At 58.7% G+C, this 23,635-nt stretch overlaps 3 protein-coding genes across 8 annotated transcripts in view; 1 reads left to right on the top strand and 2 right to left on the bottom strand.

The window, feature by feature from the left end:
• LOC103117599 (intercellular adhesion molecule 5-like) overlaps nt 1-14,338 on the bottom strand; it is a 22,723-nt gene extending 8,385 nt beyond the window's left edge. The window contains exons 1-2 of one of the 4 annotated variants that reach the window (XM_007527689.2): nt 14,095-14,338; nt 1,773-1,839 (exon numbers count right to left, since the gene is read on the bottom strand). In XM_007527689.2, coding sequence (XP_007527751.1) covers nt 1,773-1,821 — 49 coding nt within the window. In that variant the 5' untranslated portion in view covers nt 1,822-1,839; nt 14,095-14,338. Of the gene's footprint in view, nt 1-1,772; nt 1,840-6,924; nt 6,998-14,094 lie in introns of those variants that run through there. The other 3 variants (XM_060202576.1, XM_060202577.1, XM_060202578.1) reach the window with 3 other exon arrangements.
• Nucleotides 8,677-19,583, top strand: SMARCD2 (SWI/SNF related, matrix associated, actin dependent regulator of chromatin, subfamily d, member 2). 3 transcript variants are annotated; one of them, XM_060202575.1, is made up of 13 exons: nt 8,677-8,852; nt 14,539-14,723; nt 14,875-14,917; nt 15,026-15,148; nt 16,238-16,393; nt 16,900-16,995; nt 17,118-17,219; nt 17,315-17,476; nt 17,574-17,671; nt 18,048-18,183; nt 18,258-18,380; nt 18,629-18,730; nt 18,815-19,583. In XM_060202575.1, exons 2-13 carry the CDS (start codon nt 14,548-14,550, stop codon nt 18,866-18,868), a joined length of 1,371 nt encoding a protein of 456 aa, XP_060058558.1. In that variant the 5' UTR covers nt 8,677-8,852; nt 14,539-14,547; the 3' UTR covers nt 18,869-19,583. The 3 variants fall into 3 exon arrangements, with proteins under 3 accessions (XP_060058558.1, XP_007527731.1, XP_060058557.1); XM_007527669.3 differs by having other exon boundaries at nt 8,712-9,213; XM_060202574.1 differs by having other exon boundaries at nt 8,712-9,213; nt 14,452-14,723.
• On the bottom strand, nt 19,550-23,574 carry PSMC5 (proteasome 26S subunit, ATPase 5). The gene is made up of 12 exons (XM_060202580.1): nt 23,434-23,574; nt 22,993-23,064; nt 21,703-21,772; nt 21,428-21,525; nt 21,226-21,282; nt 20,917-21,147; nt 20,640-20,766; nt 20,374-20,564; nt 20,186-20,284; nt 19,998-20,108; nt 19,824-19,910; nt 19,550-19,736 (listed from the first exon to the last, which is right to left on the bottom strand). Exons 1-12 carry the CDS (start codon nt 23,455-23,457, stop codon nt 19,683-19,685), a joined length of 1,221 nt encoding a protein of 406 aa, XP_060058563.1. The 5' UTR covers nt 23,458-23,574; the 3' UTR covers nt 19,550-19,682.
• Nucleotides 23,575-23,635: the final 61 nt, after the last annotated feature.

Here is a 23,635-nt window from a genome sequence, read left to right as displayed (position 1 = left end):
GCTGCTCTCTTCCCTGATCCAGCTTTCTAGTCCTTTTTCCAATTATGACACCGTCTCCCCAGACAATAACTTGGGCCGACCTGCATATCAGATGTCAGGCTCAGGCAGTAGGGTCATGGGCCCCTTGGAATATACCTAAGATAAACTTACTAGCTTTTTCCAAAACGTAGACCCCAAATCTTATCTGCAATATTCTTGCTTTTAGGTTCATGATTAATCAACAATTTGCTCTGCTTTCTATCTTAACACTTTTTCAGCCACCAGGTTCCAGATGCTACCATGATGCCAACCTGACTTCTGTGGGCAGACGACCCCACCAATGTGTCCTGAAGCCCCAAGTCCCCAGAGCCCTGCCCCACTAGGGAAACACAGAGACAGGCTGGGGGTGTGGATCCACCTGCCAACGCCCTGTCTAGCAGGGAAGCAATGACAGAAGCCAGACCTCCCGCCTTCTGCCTCCCATAATGACCCTGGGTCCATGCTCCCAGAGGGATAAAGAATAGGGAAAGCTTCCAAGGGATGGGATGGGATGTAGACTCCTAGTGGTGGGAATTGTGTGGAACTGTATCCTCTTATCCTATGGTCTTGTCAATAAGAATCTTGTTATCTATACCCCAAAGCAGCACCTCTCTCAAGTCACAGGCTAAGGATGGTCTTCACCAGAACCACTGGGAGGCTTATAAACTACACCATCTAGATTCACTTCAAGTTGGAGGGTAAAGCAGTCACCAAGGTGAGACCCCCAAAATATTCAAGTAAACAAAACAAGCACTTCAAGTAAGTCTTTAAAAAATCATTGCCACCAGGGTCGTGACTGGGGCTTGATACTGAGGGGACCCACTGCTCCTGTCGGCCTGTTTTGTTTGTTTTCTTTTCAGAGAGAAACATTGAGAGGGGAGGGGTAATGAGGGAGGTAGAGAGACAAAGAGACACCTGCAGGCCAGCTTCACCACTGCAGTGGGGGTCAGGGGCTTGAACTCAGGTCCTTGAGCATTGTGACATGTGCACTCTACCAAGTGGCCCGCCTCCTGACCCCCCACCCAACTCCAGGTCTTTTTTTTTTATTAGTTTTTTACATTTATCTATTTATTTATTTTCCATTTTGTTGCCCTTGTTGTTCCCATTGTTGTTGTTGTTATTGATGTCATTGTTGTTGGATAGGACAGAGAGAAATGGAGAGAGAAGGGAAGACAGAGGGGGGAGAGAAAGACAGACACCCGCAGACCTGCTTCACCGCCTGTGAAGCAACTCCCCTGCAGGTGGGGAGCCGGGGCTCGAATCGGGATCCTTAGGCCGGTCCCTGCGCTTTGCGCCACCTGCGCTTAGCCCACTGCGCTACCGCCCGACTCCCTCCAGGTAAGTCTTACGTTCACTAAATTCTGAGAACCACTGGCCTTAAGACGGCCTCCAGAGTCACTCACTCCCCATGAAGCCATCACTTCTCTAAGTGAGACGGTTTTATTTTGCTTTGGTGCCAAGGCAACAAATGCTTTGGGATACTTATAAGTTTAATCTGCTAAGAGAAATCTTCTCACGGGGATCGGGCGGTGGTGCAGCTGGTTGAGCGCACATGCTACAATGTGTAGGGACCTGGGTTTGAACCCCTGGTCCCCACCTGCGGCTGGCGAATCAGGGCTACAGGTGTCTCTTTTTCACTATTCCTTTCTAGCTCCCTTGCCCTCTTGATTCCGGCCATCTCTAGCCAATAAATAGAGACAGATTCATCAACGAAGGTCTGGCATATGCCACCTCAGACTCCCAGACAGCCTCACCTGGGCAGGGGGTCAAGGTCAGCAGAGCCCACACAGCACACAGCAGCATTTCTGTCTTTGTGAGGTGCTAGGGAGAACAAACGGAGACAGCAATGCAGGAAATAGTGACAAAGAACAAAGGATAAAGAGAATTTCTTGATATTGTTAAAAGTCACCCCCTAAGGGGCTGGGAGGTGCACACTGGGTTAAACGCTCACATTACAGGGCACAAGGACATGGGTTCCCCCTGGTTCCCACCTGCAGGGGGAAAGCTTGTGAGTGGCAAAGCAGGGCTGTAGGTGGCTGTCTTTCTCCCTCTCCCTCCTCTTCCCTCTCAATTTCTCTCTGACTCTACCCAATAATAAATGAAAAGATTAAAAAAAGAAACTTAAAAAAAAGAAACTGAGCATCTGGTAGGTGGCACAACTGGCTGAGCACACATGTTACAGTGCACAAGGATCCAGGTTCAAGCCCCGGTCCCCACCTGCAGGGAAGCTTTGCGAGTGAAGGAGGGCTGCAGGTGTCTGTCCGGCTGCAGGTGTCTCTCTGTCTCGCTCCCTTTCTATCTCCCCACCCCTCTTAATTTCTGTCTTTATTAATAAAATAAAAAGGTTAAAAGGGGGGGCAGGCAGTAGAGCACCAGGTTAAGCGCAGGTGGCGCAAAGCGCAAGGACCGACATAAGAATCCCAGTTTGAGCCCCCAGCTCCCCACCTGCAGGGGAGTCGCTTCACAGGCGGTGAAGCAGGTCTGCAGGTGTCTGTCTTTCTCTCCCCCTCTCTGTTTCCCCTTCCGTCTCAATTTCTCTCTGTCCTATACAAATGAAAAGGAAACAAAAATAAGGCTGTCAGAGGTGGTGAATTCATAGTGTTGGCACTGAGTGACTGGAGGCAAGAAATGTAGTTTCATCAGGCCTCTGTCTATAATGGCCTCTGTGTAATAACCCTGAAAGTAATCTTCTTTCTTTCTATTTCTAATTTAAATTTACCTTAATGAGAGAAAAATACAGAAAGACCAGAGCACTTCTCGGCTCTGGCTTTTGGGGGTGCTGGGGACTGGGCCTGGAACCCTGGAGGCTCAGCCGAGTCTTCTGCAGGATCATGACGCTGTCTCCCCAGCCTGAGACCTTTCTGCTTTACCTCCACGTCCATCAGCAAACTCTGGCTATTACTTTGAGTCAGTCTGAGTTTTAAGCACCTACTTCTCTTTTTCCCATCCATCCAAACCAAGTATTTCTTTAAACAGCCTACTCGAGCTAATTTCCTCTAAGATTTCTTGACTGACCTTGTCCCACTCTGTCAGCCCTCACTTACTATAAATTATCTACTCCCACTCTACGCCAAATACCTTCATTCTTTTTTGGCATTGCCAGTGCTTCACTGCTCAAAGTGACACTTTCAGACAGAAAAAGACAAAAGATAGAGGGAGAGAGACAGAATCTACAGCACCGCTGGGCTTGAACCCGAGCTGCAGCACTGCAAAGCCGGCACTGTCACAGTGGGTCACCTTGCTTTGCCCACTGCTCCGCCTCCTGGCCACGCGGTCCTTGTCTTCACAGGGCGCTCAGCTCACAGAGTGAAGTCCTGCGCCCAGGCCAGGAGCGAGCTAGCAGGGCGCCGAGCGCGCAGACTGAAGCCATGCGCCCAGGCCAAGGAGCGAGCAAACAGGGCGCCGAGCGCGCAGACTGAAGCCGTGCGCCCGGGTCAAGGAGCGAGCTAGCAGGGCGCTCAGCGCGCAGACTGAAGCCCGGGCCAGGAGCGAGCTAGCAGCAACCTACAGGGAAACCACCGGCATCAGTCTTCCCAAACTCTTGTGCGGGCGCTGCACACCTGTCCCCAGTGAAAGGCTGGGCCTGCCTGAGTTTAGGCCTGGACTGTGGCCTGGGACGGGTCTGGGGACCCTGGTGGGCGGCAAGGGGAGGCCAGACACTGTGGGCTGTGGCGCTCCTGTGGAGGTTGGCGAGCTGGGGGTTCTCACAGACACACTTGGCCTGTCCCCTCTGCCAGCCCTGTGACAGTGTTGGCCTGGGGACAGCGTGGCCGTGCCGCTGCTGAGCGTCCCTGGCGTGACGGGCACCGTGAGGCCCTGCAGCTCAGCCCAGCAGGTCACCAAAGCTTTTCCCGTTTTGTTGCCCTTGTACTTATTGTTGTTGTTACTGATGTCGTCGTTGTTGGATAGGAGAGACATGAAGAGAGGAGGAGAAGACAGACAGGGGGAGAGAAAGACAGACACCTGCAGACCTGCTTCACCGCCTGTGAAGCGACGCCCCTACAGGTGGGGAGCTGGGGGCTCGAACCCCGATCCTTATGCCGGTCCTTTGCGCTTTGCACCACATGCGGGTAACCCGCTGCGCTACCGCCCGACTCCCTCCATGAAGACTTTTAAGGCCGGTGCCATTAAAAAAGAAAAAAAAAAAGGTGGGGTGGATAGCATAACGGTTTCTTCTTCTAGCATTTGCCCTTCTTCCGTAGCCAGTCAACAGCGTCAGGTTGAGCCTGATGTAAAGTTTCGAGACCTCCTTTGAATCTGGAGAGGTGGCAGTCGTTGACTATGTGGGTCATAGTCTGTCTGGAGCCACAGGGGCAGTTCGGGTCGTCTCTGGCTCCCCAGCGATGGAACATAGCGGCGCACCGGCCATGGCCTGTTCGATAGCGATTGAGGAGGGCCCAATCGTAACGTGCTAGGTCAAAGCCGGGTTGACGCTCGCAGGGGTCTGTGATGAGGTGTTTGTTCTTGACCTCAGCTGACTGCCAACTCTGTTTCCAAGAGACTGGAACAGAGAAGTTCAGTGTAGGCGTAGGGGACCAGATTGGGTGACGAGACGTCAAGCGTTGGACAGGGTGGGCGAAGATATCCGCGTATATTGGCAGGTCCGGTCGAGCGTAGACGTGGGAAATGAACTTAGATGATGCCGCATCCCGACGAACATCTGGTGGGGCGATGTTGCTAAGAACTGGCAGCCATGGAACCGGGGTGGAACGGATGGTTCCAGAAATGATCCTCATGGAGGAATATAATTTGGAATCGACCAAGTGGACATGGGGGCTACGGAACCATCCTGGGGCACAGTATTCTGCAGTGGAATAGCATAATGCCAGAGAGGATGATCGTAGTGTGGAAGCGCTCGCGCCCCATGAGGAGCTGGCCAGTCTTGCAATGATGTGATTCCTCGCGCCCACCTTTGCTGCAGATTTTATGAGATGTTCGTGAAATGACAGGGTGCTATCGAGAGTAACGCCAAGATAGACTGGCTGGGCTTCATGCCGGATTCTCATATCGTCAAGCTGCACATTAAGCTCACGCGAGGCGGAAGCATGGTGTAGATGGAAAACAGATGATACCGTTTTTGCAGTGCTAGGGATTAGTCACCATTTTTTACAGTCATCAGATATCAGAGATATGTCTTTTGTGAGTGTTTCCTCAAGGATGTCGAACTTGGATGCCTGAGTTGCACAGCAGATGTCATCGGCGTAGATGAACTTCCTTGAAGAAGTTTCTGGGAGGTCATTGATGTAAATATTAAATAGCGTAGGAGCCAGAACAGAGCCCTGGGGGAGGCCACTTGAGACAGGTCTCCATCTGCTAGACTTGTCACCCAGATGCACCCGGAATCTTCTGTTTTGGAGAAGAAACGATATAGTGTTGGCCACCCATGGAGGCAGGCATCTTGAGATCTTGACTAGGAGACCACGGTGCCAGACCGTGTCATAGGCTGCTGTGAGATCGACAAAGACAGCACCCGTCTTTAAATTCTTCTGGAATCCATTTTCAATGTAAGTTGAGAAGGCCAGGGCTTGTTCGCAGGTACATCTTCCTGGGCGGAAACCAGCTTGGGCGGGTGATAGGAATTTCTCTGTAAGATGAGAAATACGTGACAGAAGCAGCCTCTCAAGGAGTTTGTAACACACGGAGAGGAGAGAAATTGGTCTATAGCTGGCGGCCAGCGTTGGGTCTTTCTTTGGACAGAGTAAAGGGAGAGAGTTTTGGAGATGGACCAGATAACCGGAAGTGGGATAACCACTCATGGGAAATTTCTCTTTTCCAGACTGGGTCGATCTTAGCACGTCCAACTTGAGTTAGGTGACTGGCCACTGAGTTTGGAGATACGGAAGGATGGGAGACGGGAGGGGGTTGGCTACCGGCACCCAGTCTGTGAAGAAGCTTCCAGGCCTTCCTACTTGAGTGGGTGAAGTTCAGACTTTCCGTGAGTTGTTGCCGGCGGGCTTGGTGTGCTGCATCCAGGGAGGCAATGAGATGGTCGGCCACATCTGGGTCGCCCGACTCATCATACTGCTTTAGTAGTTGCTCGGCTATGCAAACACATAACGGTTATGCAAACACTCTCATGCCTGAGGTTCCGCAGTCCCAGGTTCAATCCCCCCTGCACCACTGCCATAAGCCAGAGCTGAGCAGGGCTCTGGTAGAAAGAAAGGAAGGAAGGAAGGAAGGAAGGAAGGAAGGAAGGAAGGAAGGAAAAAAGAAAGAAGAAAGAAGGAAAAAAAAGAGGAAAGCAAGCCAACTCACCAGAGCCCAGAGCCCTGCCCACAGGAGAGGCAGGCGGGGGAGCAACTCCGGCCAGAGGGTGGCCCGACCAGGACCAGGACCAGGACCAGGACCAGGACCAGGACCCCGACAGGAGAGCGGGAAAAGCCTGGGGGGAGGCGCACGGCTGAGCCCGGGTTCGAGCCGCGGCCCCACCTGCCCGGGAGCTTCAGGGGCTGCGGGGGCCTCTACCTCCTTCCTCCCTGCGTCTCTGTCTCTGCCAACAGGAAATCTACGGGGCACTGACGTTAGAGGACAGTGCTGCCGGGCGGGGCGCGGCGGGTAAGCGCACGTGGTGCAAAGCGCAGGGACCGGCGTGAGGATCCCGGTTCGAGCCCCCGGCTCCCCACCTGCAGGGGAGTCGCTTCACGGGCGGTGCAGCAGGTCTGCAGGTGTCTGTCTTTCTCTCCCCTTCTCTGTCCTGTCCAACAACAGCAATGACAACAATAATAATAACGACAACAACAGGGCAACAAAAGGGGAAATGGCCCCCAGGCGCAGTGGATGCGCGGGGCAGGCGCCGACCGCAGCGAGCCGAGCGACCACCAGCAAGCGAAGCCGCTCGGTCCTAAGCGCGCGGGCCGCCCCACGCCGGCCGCCACCTCGCGTCCGCAGTTCGAGCCCCGCACACACCGCGGCGTGGCTATGACCTCTGCCGCTGCCTTCACGTCGGGCGGCGGCTGCGGGAACCGCGGGCGGGCAGGCGGAGGGACGCCGCCCCGGCCGATCAGAGCAGGAGTCCTCGCCGCGCCTCGACGCCCGTGCCGCCTGCCTCGGCCCTCCAGCCGTTGGCGCCGCCTCGAGGGCACGCGCAAGGGCACTTCCGGCCGGAGGAGTCTCCCGATCTACCTAGAGACCCGTGACGTCACGGCAGGACCCCAGTGACGGTTGGCTGAGACCAACGGGGTGCGAGGAAGGGCAGCCTCACGGAGTCTCCCGATCTACCTAGAGACCCGTGACGTCACGGCAGGACCCCAGTGACGGTTGGCTGAGACCTACAGGGTGCGAGGAAGGGCTGGCGCCTGGGAGCTGGGGGTGGGACCCGCGGGCCAGTGCGCGGGAGAGAGCGCAGTGCTGGCTTAGGGCTGCGGAGTAAACACATGTGAAAGAGGAAAGCGCTCACCGCAGCAATGTCAGTTCTTCAAGGAACCCAGATCCTTGCACGGGTCCTTGTGCTTAGTACCTGTGCGTTTAACCAGGTGCACCACCACCTGGCCCAAGCCCAGGTTCTCCTTATGGGAGCCAGCAAAACAGCTGAAAAGAGCTCTAGGATAGTGCGCTACTTTGCCATGTGCACAGCCCAGCTTTGACCCCAGCCCCAACTACACTGAGGGGAGTTTTGGTGTTGTGATCTATGTCTGGAAAAAAAAATCAGAGTGGTGGAGCCCCAGAGATGTCCCCCCCCAAAAAAAAAAAATTGAAGCTAATGGTTAAGTTGGTTTTAGCTGTTTGTCCTGGTCAGCACATGTGCACTCAGCCAGGTGCGCCACCACCGGGTCCCACTCACCCAATTTTAGCAAGAAAAAGGAGCAGTGACTGTGAGAACATTAAGAGGCAGGAAGGCAGAGTGGCAGGATTTATCAGCAAAGACAGCAGAAAAGTACAAATGTGCAGAAATGATTTCTTTTGTCTGTGTGTGTGTGTGACTTTTATTCCTTTTTGTTGCCCCTCTTGTTTATCATTGCTATTATTGTTGGTTGTTGTTATTGCTGTCGTCGTTGCTGGATAGCACAGAGAGAAATGGAGAGAGGAGGGGAAGACAGAGTTGGGGAGAGAAAGACAGACACCTGCAGACCTGCTTCACCGCCGGTGAAGCGACTCCCCTGCAGGTGGGGAGCCGGGGGCTCGAACCGGGATCCTTACACCGGTCCTTGCGCTTTGCGCCACCTGCGCTTAACCCGCTGCGCTACTGCCTGACTCCCTCGTCAAAGTATTTTGAAACATTTTTTTAAAGCAGTGGATTCGCAATACAGGCACCGAGCCCCAGCGATAGCCCTGGAGGCAAAAAAAAAAAAAAAGTCAAGCTGGCGGCTGCCCGCCTCGGAGAGCAGCTCTGCACTGGGATGAGAGTGGGAAGCAGAGGCGAAACTACTCTGGGTGCGCGCGGCAGGCGCTCCATCCCCAAGCGTCTTACTTGACCTTCGGCCTCTGACCTCAGCCGAGGAGTTTCGGCGCGGTACTTCCGCCCCCGCCCCCGCCCCACCGGCAGAGGGCCGACCCGGCGGTGTGGGCGGGGCTCTGGAGCCGCCGGTTAGAGGCGGGGCCTGAGGGGCGGGGCTTCATGCGGCCTGCTACCATTGGGTTGCGTCTGTGGGCGTGGCCGGCGCCGGCGCGGTTAGGGGCGTGGCCCCAGGAGGCCGCCTCTCATTGGGCCGCCGGGCGTGGGCGGGGCCTGGCGCTCGCGGGGCTGGGCGGAGCGGGCATCTGCGGCCTCGGCTTCACGGTCCTGGCGGCGCGGCCTCCGCGGGCCCGGGGCGGCTGGGGGCGCGCAGCTGATCCCGGATCCGGAGTTTCCCCGCACAGGACCGGGATCGAGGTCGGCCGTGGGCCGCAGCTGCTCGGTGAGAGACTCGCGAACTTGGCTTTGGAAGTCCCGGAAGCCGGATCCACCAGGCGCGGAACCCGGAACTTAGACGGAAAAGTCCCGGAGCGGAGTCCACGCGGAGCCCGGAGTGCGGATCGCGCCTCGCCGGACGGGACGGAGCCATGTCGGGCCGCGGCGCGGGCGGCTTCCCGCTGCCCCCGCTCAGCCCTGGTGGCAGCGCGGTGGCCGCGGCCCTGGGAGCGGCGCCTCCGCCCGGGGGCCCCGGCATGATGCCCGGGCCGGCGCTCAGGGGCCCGGGGCCCGCGGGAGCTGTGGGGGGACCCGGGGCCGCCGCCTTCCGCTCCATGGGCCCCGCGGGTCCGGCGGCGCAGTACCAGGTGAGGGCGGGCCGCGGCGGTGGAGCGGAGAGGGGCTGGGGGTCCCCGGACGGGTCTGGGGCTTTTGCTTAGGGCGGGGGCTTGAGAGACCGCGAGCTGGAGTTTTGGCTGGGCGGGGGGTGAGAAGTGCGGCCGTGGGCGGGGGTCTGGGGAAGTGCAGCCCTGGGGGAGGACGGGGGTCTGGGGAAGTGGGCGGGGGTCTGGGGAAGTGGACGGGGGTCTGGGGAAGTGGGCGGGGGTCTGGGGAAGTGGACGGGGGTCTGGGGAAGTGGACGGGGGTCTGGGGAAGTGGGCGGGGGTCTGGGGAAGTGGGCGGGTGTCTGGGAAGTGGACGGGGGTCTGGGAAGTGGACGGGGGTCTGGGGAAGTGGGCGGGTGTCTGGGGAAGTGGACGGGGGTCTGGGGAAGTGGGCGGGTGTCTGGGGAAGTGGACGGGGGTCTGGGGAAGTGGACGGGGGTCTGGGGAAGTGGGCGGGTGTCTGGGAAGTGGACGGGGGTCTGGGGAAGTGGGCGGGGGTCTGGGGAAGTGGACGGGGGTCTGGGGAAGTGGGCGGGGGTCTGGGAAGTGGACGGGGGTCTGGGGAAGTGGGCGGGGGTCTGGGGAAGTGGACGGGGGTCTGGGGAAGTGGGCGGGGGTCTGGGGAAGTGGGCGGGTGTCTGGGAAGTGAACGGGGGTCTGGGGAAGTGGGCGGGGGTCTGGGGAAGTGGGCGGGGGTCTGGGAAGTGGACGGGGGTCTGGGAAGTGGACGGGGGTCTGGGGAAGTGGACGGGGGTCTGGGGAAGTGGGCGGGGGTCTGGGGAAGTGGACGGGGGTCTGGGGAAGTGGACGGGGGTCTGGGGAAGTGGGCGGGGGTCTGGGGAAGTGGACGGGGGTCTGGGGAAGTGGACGGGGGTCTGGGGAAGTGGGCGGGGGTCTGGGGAAGTGGACGGGGGTCTGGGGAAGTGGACGGGGGTCTGGGGAAGTGGACGGGGGCCTGGGGCCTGGGGAAGTGGACGGGGGTCTGGGGAAGTGCGGCCCTGGGAAAGTGGACGGGGGTCTGGGGTCTTGAGAGATGCGGCCCTGGCCGAGGGCGGGGGTCTGGGGAAGTGTGAGAAAGTTTGGGGAAGCGGCTGCACTGTGAACACAGCATCACCGCGGCACTTGGCGTTTGTCTGGATCCGTTTGCTGTTACTTCCAGCCGGCAACTGGCCTGTTGGAGTGTCTGAGATGGCTTCCAGCTGCCACAGAGCGAGGGAGAAGGAGGGCCTGGTTCCCCGGGGACAGGGAGGTGAGGGTGGGGCAAGGCAGCAAGCCTGTGCGGGGCAGCCCGCCCCTGGGTCTGGCCCAGCAGCCCGGCAGGGAGGACTCCTGGCTGGAGCCGGAGTGGTGGCCAGACGGAGGAGGAAGGAAGGCCCAGCTCATTCTGGGCAGATTCTCTTCTTGGCTTCCTGCCTGGTGTCCCAGAGTTGATTAGTCTGGAGAAGCAGAGAGGCTCCACGGAGCCCCTCTGGTTTGGAGCTGGAGGAGTCTGGAGGGCTGCTTCAAAGGCTTCTGTCCTGAGCCCTTGGGGGTTGGCATGGACAAGAGCTTCTCAGGTTGCAGCTTCAGAGGCCACTGAGATGCAGACTCAGTCCTCGGGGTCAGCCTCATCTTCCTGGTGGGGCTCGGTAGTCCTAGTCCGCCAGCCCATGGCTCCGGGCTTCCCAGAATGCCTGGGAATGGTCTCCATTCTTTTTTTTTTCTTTCTTTCTTTTTTTTTTTTAGGATTTTATTTATTTATGAAAAAGACAGGAGGAGAGAGAAAGAAACAGACTCTGGCACATGTGCTGCCGGGGATCGAACTCGGGACCTCATGCTTGAGAGACCAAAGCTTTCACTGCGCCACCTCCCGGACCACTGGTCTCCATTCTTTTTCCCTGTCTCCTCTCTGTTTTCATTTGGCCTGTAGCTTCTAAAGTTGCCACATCCCACCCCATGTGCACCAGCATTTGGCACCAGCTTATAGCAAAAAATGAGAGCTAGGGCTTCTTCACTCCTCCCTCATGTCCCCAGATCAAGGCTCAGAAATGAGCCCTCAAGAGTCAGGGTGCACATAGCCAACCAGGACCCCTGGGCACTCTGGCTTATGGTGGTGCAGGGGATTGAACCTGGGACCTCTGTGCCTCAGGCATGAGAGTCTGTTTGCATAACCATTATGCTATCTGTCCCCACCCTCCTCCTTTTCCTTTCTTTTATTTTTTCTCTCCCCCCCCCTTTTTTATTGCCACTAGGGTTATCACTGAGGCTTGATGCCTGCACAGTGAATCCACTGCTCTCAGTGGCCATTTTCCCATAATTTTTTTTTTTTATTTGATAAGGCAGAAATTGAGAGGGAAGGGGGAGATAAAGAGGGAGAGACACACCTGTAACACTATTTCCCCCACTGGTGAAGCCTTCCCTCTGCAGTTGGGGACTGGGGGCTTGAACCTGGGTCCTTGTATATGATAACATGTGCACTCAACCAGGTGCGCCACCGCCTGGCCCTGGCCCTCGCTTTCTAAAGAGATGTCGAGCTTGGGAGAGTGATTGTCCCTTCTCCTTCCTCCTCCCCTCCTTCTTCCAAAGAAAACTAATGGTTTGCATGTTGACGGACAGCAATCTGGTCCAAGAACCCCAGCTGCAGTCCATTTCCCCATCTTGTTCTCAGCTTGGTGATTCATGAGCCCGAGTGATGCTGAGAGCTGCCTCATCTCATTCCAGCCTTTGGTCCAGCCAGCCAAGAGCTGGTCCGGGGCCTCCTTGTGGCCTGTAACCTGGGCAGAACCCAAGAGATGGGCTCTCCAGTCTGCTTGGCAGCCTGTGGGAGTGGGGCACGGGCTTGCAGCAGTCTGTCTGTAGGGGTGGCCTTGGGTGGCTTGAGCTGACTGGGCATTTGTGGGCAGGTGGGGGAGGCTCTGAGCCTCAGCTGGGGGGCTGGAGGTGGCTGGGCTTGGAGCAGAGAAGTCAACGGCTGTGACTAAGTTCAGGGAGAATTCTGCTGGGCCTTTTTCAAGTCCAGTTTCCTGAGAAACAAAGGGTACTAGGGTCCAGGCAGTGAGATGGGGGAGCAAGGAGCTGAGGACTTAAACTAATCAGGCGCTTAATGAAGGAGGAGAAATGGTGACCCCCACCTTCCTGCTGGTTCTAATTGTGGATCACAGTCGATTAAGGAGCTATAAAAAAGCGCACACACACACACACACACACCTCTCACAGATTGCTTGTTTCACTCGAGAGCTCAGAATATTTATCCTCGTGGAGGATTCTGTTCACCTCCCCCAGCCCCTCGGGTCCAGCTGCCAGGAGCACCCAACTTAGAGGTCAGGCTGAGCTACTCTTGGGCACATCAGCCCAGCCCAGCCCCTGCTGCCCTGGGCGGTGGAGAGTGAGGCTTAGAGTGGGCAGGTGCTGGGCTGCGGGGAGCCTGAGGAGGCCTGTGAGCTCTGCTGCAGGCAGGAAGCTAGAGAGCTTGAGAGTTCTGGTCTGCTCTCTTCTTTTTATTAAGTTTTTAAAAAGATTTTTAAAATTATCTTTATTTATTTATTGGATAGAGACAGCCAGAAATTGAGAGGAGGAGGGGAGATAGGGAGCGCGACAGAGAGACCCCTGCAGCCCTGCTTCCCCTGGAGGTGGGGAGCTATTCTTTCTTTTCCCTATCATTTTTAACTTTAGCATTATTCTTACTTTTACTCTGAAGTCGGCACTTTACAATACTATTGTTACTTTTAATAGGAGGAGGTAGTCTTGTGTCTCAAAGCTTAGGTGTGGGTTGGCGAGACTAGGCTGGGACTTGCTGGACTGTCAGCAGTGTCCCCCTGGGCCCCTTTCTCATGGGGGAGAAGCCTCGAGCCCTGGGCGATGGGGCTGTGCCCTGGGAAGTCAGGAGCCTCCCCCAGACCCTGCCTGTGCCTCCTTGTTTTGGAGCATCCTGGCCAGGACAGCCGCCCGGTAGGTCGCATGGTGCTGAGGGGCTTTGTAAGCTCCCCAGCAAGTAGTTCTGTGGGGGCTCCAGGGCCCCCTGCAGGCCCCACTCCTTGCGTTGCTGCAGCCTTCAGCTTCAGCGCCGGGTGGGATGAACTCCAGTCTGTCTGGCCTTCGACCACACTGAGCTTTCTGTCTTTTCTGTAATCTTTGGCCATGGTTCATTACGGCTGAGCAACAGGCCGGCTTTTGCCTTTCAGTAGCTGAGATGAATCTCTTCTTAATAAAGAGATATTTACGGCAGAACTCTGCTCCCAGCAGCCCCCACAGTTACCCCTTCTTGCCCAAGCGCTCTCTCTCCTCCACTCCCCTTCTGGCTCTGGGCCATGCTTCCCTCATCTCTGCATTTGGGCAGGAATCTGACCCTCTGCTGAGAGCTGGGTTCAGTGCTAGCTGAAGACGCGGGGGGAGAATCTGCCCTCACACTGCAGGGCTTGGGGGGCAGGGGCGGGGGCCGAGGGGTCCTCTGATTTGGCGCAAGTCCCCACCCGGCCCGGCCTGGCTGGCTGGTGGTGCCGGTTGCATAACCAGGCCCCGGGGCCAGCCCTGTGAAGCTGCCAGGGACAGTGTGTTCAAGGCAGAGCTGCCAAACAGGACTTGCAGGCAGCAGCCATGAGACGGGGGGAGGCCGAGGCCGTGCCCAGGGGGCACCTGCACTGGAGTGGGAAGCCCCCAGGCTCTAAAGGGGCATCGCCATCACCCGATTCCTCGCCCCCCGTGACTGACCCTTGCATCCCGTATGGCTTTGTCTCCACCCTCCAGTGTGGGCCTGCCAGGCAGCCTGGCAGCTCTCTTCCCCACGCCCCCCCCCCCCCCCCCCCGGGCCACAGCTTGTCTTCTGGCCAAGGGGCTGCCCCCACCAGCTGGGACGGGCTCCGGGCCATCCTACTGGGACTTGCTCACCTGGGCCGGCCGGCCAGTCCCTAGGGCTGCCGTTGTCCACAGGAACAGGTGCTGGGCTCCTGGCACACTCCACCCGTCTGGCGGTGCCACCGCTCCCGTGCCGCTAGGGCAAGGAGAGAGGCGTCACCTGAGGGCCTCGGGGCCTCTGAGCTCACCGGTCCCCAGGGAGCAGGGGTTGGCAAGGTGGCAGAACTCCCCCAGGCCCTTCCTCTGCGGGCAGGAGTCTCCGCCCACGCCCTGGGCGCTGGAGGCCTCATCTGCCAGCTGCTGCCAGGCCGTTGAAGGGGTGGGGCAGGTGTGGTTGCACTTCTGCTCTCCGAGCAAGCGAGCTCCTCTTTGTTCCTGCCCTTCGGCCAGGCCAACAGCAGGATGGAGGGGATGGGCTGTGGGCCCCGCAGAGCCCTGCCACGCACCTATGCACCCACCTTGGCTCACTTTTCCCAGAGGCCTGGCATGTCGCCTGGGAGTCGGATGCCCATGGCCAGCCTGCAGGTGGGGCCCCCCGCGGGCTCCCCGTTCAGCGCAACCACGCCGCTTCGACCCGGCATGCCGCCCACCATGATGGACCCATTCCGCAAGCGCCTGCTGGTGCCCCAGGCCCAGCCCCCAATGCCAGCTCAGCGTCGCGGGTAAGACCCTCCCATCCCGACTGCTACCTACACAGCTCACGTGGCACCAGAGGCAGATACCTGGCTCTCTTGGAGGGTCCTGAGGACTGGAGGGGCGGGGGGGGGGGTTCCTGTAGACCACCACCTCTTAGTGGGCTTCTGTCCTCCCCAGGCTAAAGAGGAGGAAGATGGCAGACAAGGTTCTACCTCAGCGAGTAAGTCTGTTGGGAGAGGCCCAGCAGCTCGGGACGGAGCGCCTCAGCCCTCCTCGCTCCGGTCCCAGCAGGGGCGGAAAGAGCCGGAGTTCCCCTTTCCTCCTCCAGATTCGGGAGCTTGTCCCAGAGTCTCAGGCCTACATGGATCTCCTGGCTTTTGAGCGGAAGCTAGACCAGACCATTGCTCGCAAGCGGATGGAAATCCAGGAGGCCATCAAAAAGCCTCTGACGGTGCGTGCGGCCCAGCCCCCACCCCACCCGCTCGCTGCTCAGCCTTCTAGGCCTGGCTTCCAGGGGACAGGGAGTCTCTGTTGGGCGACAGCAGGACTTTGCAACCGATAGGGTACAGCCATCACTGGCATGGACTCCATTTACTGTTAGCAGGCTCCTCCTCCCCTCCCCACCACACCCCCCAGCATAAACAGATAAAAAAACATTGGTTAGGTCCCAAGTTCAACCCCCAGCACCACTGTAAGCCAGAGCTGAGCAGTGCTCTGGTAAAATCAAGTCACTAATGAGACCCAGAGTATCACTGTGGTACATGCAGTGCTCGCAAGTCCTGGACTCTGCCACGGCCTCCCCTTCCCTGCTGCAGGCAAACATGTTTATAAGGAAACTTAAATGAGAGAAAGCAGCATAATACTTCATAGCGATAGTAATGGTCTTAAGGCATTTTTTCTTGTATTTTTACTATTTACTATTATTTTACCAGAGCACTGGCTTACCTTTGGTTTATGGTGGTGCAGGGAATTGAACCTGGAACTTTGGAGCCTTAGGCATGAGAGTCTCTTTGCATAGCCATTATGCTATCTTCCCCCACCCTTCATGTATTTATTTTGCTAAAGGTTTGTTTATGAGAGGGGCCAAACCAGATCATCACTCAGGCACATGCTATGCCAGGGACCCAGCTCAGGACCTTATACTTCAGAGCTCCGCCCACTGCGGCTTCCCAGGCTGCCTGTGTGTGTGAGGATCCTGGGTCCTGGTGTAAAATAGAATCTGCCGGTGGGGCCAGCAGTCCTAGCGTCTCCTCACCCATAGAGCTCCCCTCCCCCTTAAACAACAGCGCTGAAGTCTGCTGGCTGATAAAGGCTTTCCAGTGAGCCGATGCCTTGAGTTTCACTTCAGTGTAGGCCAGAGGCTTCACCCGACAGCCCCATGTTCCTTAGAACTGTTCACGTGTGCCCCGTAACGTTGAGAGTTCCTGGAGACCAGAACCGACTCCTCTTTGACTCAGCATGGAGAGCGGGCTCCTGGGGAGGCGGGAGCTCTCTTTCCCAGAGTCGGCCGATTTCTCACAGGCTGTCTTCCTCTCTCCAGCAAAAGCGCAAGCTGCGGATCTATATTTCGAACACATTCAGCCCCAGCAAGACAGAAGGTGACAACACTGTAAGCACAGGCGCCCCTGGGGGAGCCCCGGCAGGGGACAAAGTGGCTTCCTGGGAACTCCGCGTGGAGGGAAAACTGCTGGATGATGTGAGTTGGGGGAGGAGCTCGCCGGTCTCTGCAGGGTTCAGGCTGGTGGTGCTTGTTGCTTGTAGCTAGTACGATGGTTTGTCTGGAGAGGACATCACAGTGTTCGGGATACAGTTCCCTTCTTTGTTCATCGGCTAGAGACAGTCGGAGTCTATATGGAAGGGGAGACAGAGGGAGACTCCCACAGTGCTGCTTCACAGGTGGGGACGGGGTGTGGGGCGTTTGCACCTGCGTCCTTGCACACGGGAACGTGCACTCTGCCAGATGCGACACTGCCTGCCCCCTGGAGTGCCCGTTGCTAATCGAGTCCGTTACGGTCGCAAGCAGTTTTACACAAAGCCCGCTACCTATCTCCAGTCTACCTGTCCCTGCTTTCTCTTCGGGGCTCAGAAGTCCTCAGTGCCGGTAGCTCCAGGGCTGTAGTGTTACTTGCTGAGGGATTAGCATGGTTCAGATTTGTAAAGAGTTCAGCGGTCACTCCTGTGAATACCTGTCTCCTCCCCCAGCCTAGCAAACAGAAGAGAAAGTTTTCTTCCTTCTTTAAGAGCCTGGTCATTGAGCTCGACAAGGAACTGTATGGGCCAGACAACCACCTGGTGGAGGTGAGTGTACACGGAGCCTTGGAGACACAGGCAGATGCGCGGGTAGGCAGCAACCCTGGTCCCTGGGCCGAGCAGGCCTGCTTGCTCACACCTGACAAGCTCCGCTCCCGTCTCCCTGCCAGTGGCACCGGATGCCCACCACCCAGGAGACAGATGGCTTCCAGGTGAAAAGGCCCGGGGACCTTAATGTGAAGTGCACCCTCCTGCTCATGCTGGACCACCAGGTGACTGGGGCCACGGGCCCTTCTGGGACCTGTCCTGTCTGCCCAGTCTTCTGCTTTCCTCTCAAGAACCTCCTGACTCCTCGTGTCCGCCCTAGCCTCCCCAGTACAAACTGGACCCGAGACTGGCGAGGCTTCTGGGGGTGCACACACAGACCCGGGCTGCCATCATGCAGGCCCTGTGGCTCTACATCAAACACAACCAGCTGCAGGACGGGCACGAGCGAGAGTACATCAACTGCAATCGCTACTTCCGCCAGGTGAGTCGGGAGGCCGGCCCTGCCCACACCGCCAGCCCTGGCAGTCCTCACTCCCCCTGCCCTGGGGCAGCACCAAGCCCTCACTGGTACCCTGCAGATCTTCAGTTGTGGCCGACTCCGCTTCTCTGAGATCCCCATGAAGCTGGCCGGGCTGCTGCAGCACCCAGACCCCATTGTCATCAACCATGTCATTAGGTAGGGGAGGGTCACCTGAAAGCGTTTACCTTTGGCCACTTCTCTTAATTTATTCCCTTTTGTTGCCCTTGTTGCTTTTTGTTGTCATTGTTGTCGTTGTTGGATAGGACAGAGAGAAATGGAGGAGGGGAAGACGGGGAGAGAAAGACAGACACCTGCTTGTGAAGCGACTCCCCTACAGACGGGGAGCCGGGGGCTCGAACCGGGATCCTTCTGCCGGTCCTTGCGCTTTGCACCACGTGCACTTAAAGCTTAAGCAGCTGCGCTACTGCCCGATTCCCACCTTTGGCCACTTCTGAGACGGGGAGCAGCAGTATGTGTGGCCCCCGGGCTGTGGGGTGCCAGCAGCTGGGAGCCTCCCCTCTGGCCCCCACAGCGTGGACCCTGATGACCAGAAGAAGACAGCCTGCTACGACATCGACGTGGAGGTGGACGACCCCCTCAAAGCCCAGATGAGCAGCTTCCTGGCCTCCACCACCAACCAGCAGGAGATCGCTTCCCTTGACGTCAAGGTGGGAGCCCTGCCTCGTGGGTGGCAGGCAGGGACTTCCCCTGGGGTGTGGGCAGGCTGACGCACTTTTCCCAGATCCACGAGACCATCGAGTCCATCAACCAGCTGAAGACCCAGCGGGATTTCATGCTCAGCTTTAGCACCGACCCCCAGGACTTCATTCAGGAGTGGCTTCGCTCCCAGCGCCGAGACCTGAAGGTGTGGTCCGTGGCTCTGGTGGCTCCAGGCTGACTTGGGTGGTTTCTTTACCTCTGTCATCTGTGGGGCTTTGCCACTCCAAAGAGAGAAAGAAAGAAGAGAGAAAGGCAGAGACGGCACCGAAACTTCCTGCAGTGCAGCAGCCCTGGCTCAGTACCCAAGGGAGCCCCCCAGCTTGGGGTGATCTCCTAGCCTCACCACGGGTTCCAGGTGGGAATTGTGCTAAAGCTTTCCCTGGCTCCCTGCAGATCATCACTGATGTGATCGGGAATCCTGAAGAGGAGCGCCGAGCTGCTTTCTACCACCAGCCCTGGGCCCAGGAAGCAGTAGGGAGGCATATCTTCGCCAAGGTGAGGCTCTGTTCTGTTTGCCGTCTTGTGCTTTTGTGCAGAAGCCCAGACTTCTTGTAACACACCCGTCTCTCCTTTCTCCAGGTGCAACAGCGAAGGCAGGAACTGGAACAGGTGCTGGGAATCCGCCTCACCTAACCGCTCAGTTACCCCCACCCCTCCTCCCCTTCCTCAGCCTGAATGGGACCACCTTCTGGGGCCAGACACGTAGGATAAGGATGGGGCGAGGGGTGTCTCCTGCCACCCTCAGCTGTGTCCCCAGCTTTAGTGTCATAGTGTAGTGATAGGGGTTCTTGTTGCTTGGCCCTCAAGCCTTCTCTAGGATACGGGCTTTAACTGGCTTCACAGCAGAGGCCTCCCTGCTCCCGTGGGCAGGCCCAGTAGGGCTGCTGGAGGCTATGCTTGGACTTGATTCAGAACCAGAGGCCGCTGGCTTTGCCTGTTTACAGGCCCCCTTGGAGCAAGGGGAGCTGGGCAAGGAAGAGGGGCTCGGCTTGGTTCTTCCTGCCCTTCAAAACCAAAGTTTTACGCCATTCCTCGGAGACCAGGCTGCGCTGGTCTTTCCTTTCCCCTGGGCATTTGCACTACTGGGGGCAGGCTTTCTATGTGGGAGCCACTTTTTTTTTGTACAGGGGTAAGTTAGGGTTTTCAGGGACTCTTCCAATCTATGCAAGCGGCTAGGGCCGCCATCATCTCCCAGGATGCCAGAGAGCCCTTGGGTGCTTGGATTCTTTTTCTAGCCGTGGTGTGAGTGCACGGGGGGAGGGGGGGAGACTGTTGTTCCCTCTGGAGCTTGGGAAGGAAGGTGGGCCGAGGGCATCAGGTTCCAAATAAATTCTTTTGTTTATTGGTGTACCCTGACCTGGTCACTGAACACGCGGCTCACTCAGACACAAGTCCGAGAGTTTACACTGCAGAACTTTACTGGAGGGATCCGGCCAGGCACACCGCTTCACTTCCACAGCTTCTTGATGGACATGTTTTTCTCACTGTCCTTCTGCATGACCTGCAGGGAAATAGTGACGTTAGAAACTGGGTGGGCGGGCACCCTCCCCCAGCCCCCAGTCAGCAAAGACAGGGAGGTCGCCCGCACCTTGGCAACCGCCATCTCAAAGTCCTCCTGCGTGACGTGGACTCGCCGTTCCCGCAGCGCGTACATGCCGGCTTCGGTGCACACGCCCTGGGCGGAGGAAGGCAGGCAGGCTGTTGCTGTGCCCTCGAACCCAGAGCTTCCCGGCTCCGCCCCACCCCTGGGCACTCCACGCACCTTCACTTCCGCTCCTGATGCACCCGGCATGAGCTCGGCGATCTTCCTCAGGTTGATCCCCCGGGTCAGGTTCATTTTCCGAGAGTGGATCTTCAGAATGTCTAGTCGAGCCTAGCGGTGGGAGGGAAACGCTCCAGCCCCGCAGCCTGTCTGCAGAGCTGGGGCCACCCCAGACCTGCTGCACAAACCTCCTCGTTGGGGGGCGGAAACTCAATTTTCCTGTCAATGCGGCCTGGGCGAAGCAGCGCCGAGTCCAAGATGTCGATCCTGTTAGTAGCCATGATGACCTGGAGGGGTGGGGCCCGTGGGCTCGGCTGTCAGCTCCTGGGCACGCTCCCCCCCCCCCCCACATAGCCGCCCTCAGCTGCCCCGCAACCTTGATGTTCTTGGTGGCCTCGAAGCCGTCCAGCTGGTTGAGCAGCTCCAGCATGGTCCGCTGCACCTCACTGTCGCCCCCAGAGCCGCCCTCCAGCCGGGAGGAGCCGATAGAGTCGATCTCGTCCATGAAGATGATGGAGGGTGCGTGCTCTCGCGCCATGACGAACAGCTCCCTCACCATTCTTGCTCCTGCACAGACCCAGCTGGCGTCACGGGGCTTAGGAGCTCCCCTCTGTCCCCGCACGCCGTCTCCACGCCAGTTACCTTCCCCGATGAACTTCTGTACCAGCTCAGAGCCAGACACGCGGATAAAGGTGCAGTCCGTGTGATGGGCTACAGCCCGGGCCAACAGGGTCTTCCCGGTGCCTGGGGGTCCATACAGCAGCACCCCCTAGGGAACAGCAAAGTCAGAGCAGAAAGCCGGCCCTTGCTTCACAGGAGGAGCACTGCTGACTCTTGAGCTCACTGCTTCTGTCTGTCCCGCCTGCCAGTTCTGAGCCGAGGACCCCCACAGGTTGGCCCTTCCAGGAACCCTCCTCACCTTGGGCTGCGCGATGCCCAGGGCCTCAAACAGCTCAGGGTGCTTGACAGGCAGCTCGATCACTTCCTTAATCTCCTTGATCTGCTTGTCCAGCCCGCCGATCATCTCGTACGTGGAGTCTGGCACCTTCTCCACCATCATCAGAGACACCAGTGGGTCGACCTTGTTGGGCAGGATCTTATGCAGGGTGTAGCTGTCGTTTCTTAGGGCGACCCGGCAGTTGGGTGTCACCTGGGTGCGGGGAGAGTTCCGGGAAGTGGTCCCGAGAGGGTCCCCCCGTCTTCCCCAACCCGCCCCCACCGCTCTTACATCGTTGATGTCAATGTTCTTGTCCACATCCACGACGAACTTGCCCTCAGGGTGCACCTGAGGAAACGGGGTGTATGTGAGGGCTCTGGGGGCACAGTCTACTCTAAAGGTACGCAAGGTCACCTCAAGAGCAAAGGAAGAGACAACAAGGGCCGCCGGGTCCCAGCAGACAGAGCCACATGCCGGCGCAGGGCTGCTCTACCTTCACCAGCACTTTCTTCTTATCCATGGCCCGGACCACTTCTCCCACATAGGAGCCCTGCTCCTGTAACAGCTGCAGCTCCTCCCTCAGCAGGCGGACTGGTGGGAGACAGACACACGGGTCAGCACAGCCCACGAGCCACGTCCCACCTTAAAGTAAAGTCCCGTCTCCACGGGGCCGGGGGGAGATGACGCACCCAGGTGTACACAAGGGCGGCGCCTCGAACACAGACAATGAGACGGACGGGGACAACCAGGCCTCAGACTGCTCCTCACCTTTCGCATTGAGCTCGTTTCTCTGCGCCTGTAGCCGCCTGAGATTCTGGCTCTTATCGTTCACGACCAGCTGCAGGGGAGAAAGGGAGAAAGCAGGGAGCGGAGGAGAGCACGACGGTCACATGAGAGACTTTCCTGCCCGAGGCGCCTAGATCAGGCACAGGTTTAGCCCCTCTTCCCATCATGCGCTAGAGCCGGGCAGTAGTCTGGAAGAAAAAATGAAAGTGGCTCGGGAGTGAGGCGGTAGCGCTGCGGGTTAAGCGCAGGTGGTGCAAGGCGCAAAGATCCTGGTTTGTGCCCCCCCCCCCCCCCCCCGGCTCCCCACCTGCAGGGGAGTCGCTTCACAGGTGGTGAAGCAGGTCTGCAGGTGTCTGTCTTTCTCTCCCCCTCTCCATTTCTCTCTGTCCTACCCAACAACGATAAGCACAACAATGGCAACAAAATGGGGAAAAAATAGCCTCCAGGAGCGGTGGATTCATAGTGCAGGCACCGGCCCCAGCGATAACCTGAAAGCCAAGAAAAAAAAAAAAAAAAAACAGCGGCTGTAAAGGAGAGAGTGCAGGCACAGGGCCCCAGCTCCACAGGAAGAGGTAACGGCCAGGTGGTGGCACACCTGGTCAGGCTCGCACATCCAGGTGCACCTGGCGGACAGTGGGCAGCTTGTCTCCAAAGAGGACGAGCATGCGGTGGCGCACACCTGTGCGAAGGCCCGGGGCCCAAGCCTCGCTCGGCGGCAGGAGCGGGAAGCAGGGCTGAGGCCGCCCTGACTGAGCAGCGCATCCCTGCCGCCAGCACAAGGCCCAGCACCGCGGGGACCCGTCACCCAGCGCGCTGCCCTTTTTCTCCTAGAGCGTGATTTTCTTTATTTATAATTTTTCTTTTGAGTATTTATTTTCCCTTCTGTTGCCCTTTTTTTTTTTTTATTGTTGTTGTACTTATGATGGATGTCGTTGTTGTTGGATAGGACAGAGGGAAATGCAGAGGAGGAGGGGAAGACAGAGAGAGGGAGAGAGAGACAGACAGACACCTGCAGACCTGCTGCACCGCCTGGGAAGCGACTCCCCTGCGGGTGGGGAGCCGGGGGCTCGAACCGGGGTCCTCGCGCTTCGCCCCACCCGCCCTTAAGGCCCCTCACTCGGCCGCCCCGCAAACCCGCCTACGGCTCGGCTCCGGCTCGGGCTCCGGGCCCGCAGAAAGGCGTCTCGGGCCGCAGGTTCGGGCCCGGCGGACAGGCGTCTCTCGGCCGGCTCGGCCTCCCCGCGGACCCGGGTTCAAGCCCGAGCGGCTCACCTGCAGCTCCTCGATCTTGGACAGGTAGTACTGGCGGAGCCCGCTGCCGGCCTTGCCCTCCTCCAGCTCCATCTGCGGACAGGCCCCGCTCGGTCAGGGTCCCGGCCGCGAACGCGCTGGAGGCCCCGGTGCGCCAGGACCCGGGTTCGAGCCCCGGAGCGTCCCTGGGCGTCTCCGGCCAGCGCGCAGGTCGAGCGACGGAAGGACAGCGGCTGGCAGCCCGGCTTCCCCTGCAGGCGGGGCCGGGGCTCGAACCCAGGTCCCGCGCGCTCCAGGCGCCCGGCCGAGGCCGCGGGGGCTGCGCTGACACAGCAGACGGGCTCCTGGGCGGGGCCCGAGCAGCCCGCCCGCCGCCCGCACCCCTCCCGGGCCCGCCGCCCCGCCGCCCCGCCGCCCCGCCGCCCGCACCCCGCCCGGGCCCGCCGCCCCGCCGCCCGCAACCTGCTCGGGGCCGTCCAGCGCCATCTTCCCGGTTCCGCAGACTCCGCCGGCCTCCGGGGCCCGTCGCGCAGGCGCGGCAGGAGGGGCTTCGTCCCGTGACCCGCCGGCGACGAGTTCCGGGTCAGTAGGCGGGGCCTGTGGGGAGACCCGGCCCCGGGCCGAGGCCTCATGGGAAGTGTGGCCGCTGGAGGTCAGGGAGCGT

The sequence above is a fragment of the Erinaceus europaeus genome, chromosome 12 (assembly GCF_950295315.1).
Source record: "Erinaceus europaeus chromosome 12, mEriEur2.1, whole genome shotgun sequence".
Classification (NCBI taxonomy): Eukaryota; Metazoa; Chordata; class Mammalia; order Eulipotyphla; family Erinaceidae; genus Erinaceus; species Erinaceus europaeus.
Note: the sequence above shows the minus strand (reverse complement) of the source record. Positions and strands in the feature narration are given on the sequence as shown.

Coding starts and splice junctions, on each gene's coding strand:
- PSMC5 (XM_060202580.1), bottom strand. CDS start 23,457: ATGGCGCTGGACGGCCCCGAGCAG. Junction 21,526..21,702: donor AAACGAGCTCAATGCGAAAG/GTGAGGAGCAGT, acceptor GTCTCCCACCAG/TCCGCCTGCTGAGGGAGGAG. Junction 20,285..20,373: donor AGGCCACCAAGAACATCAAG/GTTGCGGGGCAG, acceptor CCACCCCTCCAG/GTCATCATGGCTACTAACAG.
- SMARCD2 (XM_060202574.1), top strand. CDS start 8,998: ATGTCGGGCCGCGGCGCGGGCGGCTTCCCGCTGCCCCCGCTCAGCCCT. Junction 14,724..14,874: donor ATGCCAGCTCAGCGTCGCGG/GTAAGACCCTCC, acceptor TGTCCTCCCCAG/GCTAAAGAGGAGGAAGATGG. Junction 16,394..16,899: donor AGGGAAAACTGCTGGATGAT/GTGAGTTGGGGG, acceptor CTCCTCCCCCAG/CCTAGCAAACAGAAGAGAAA.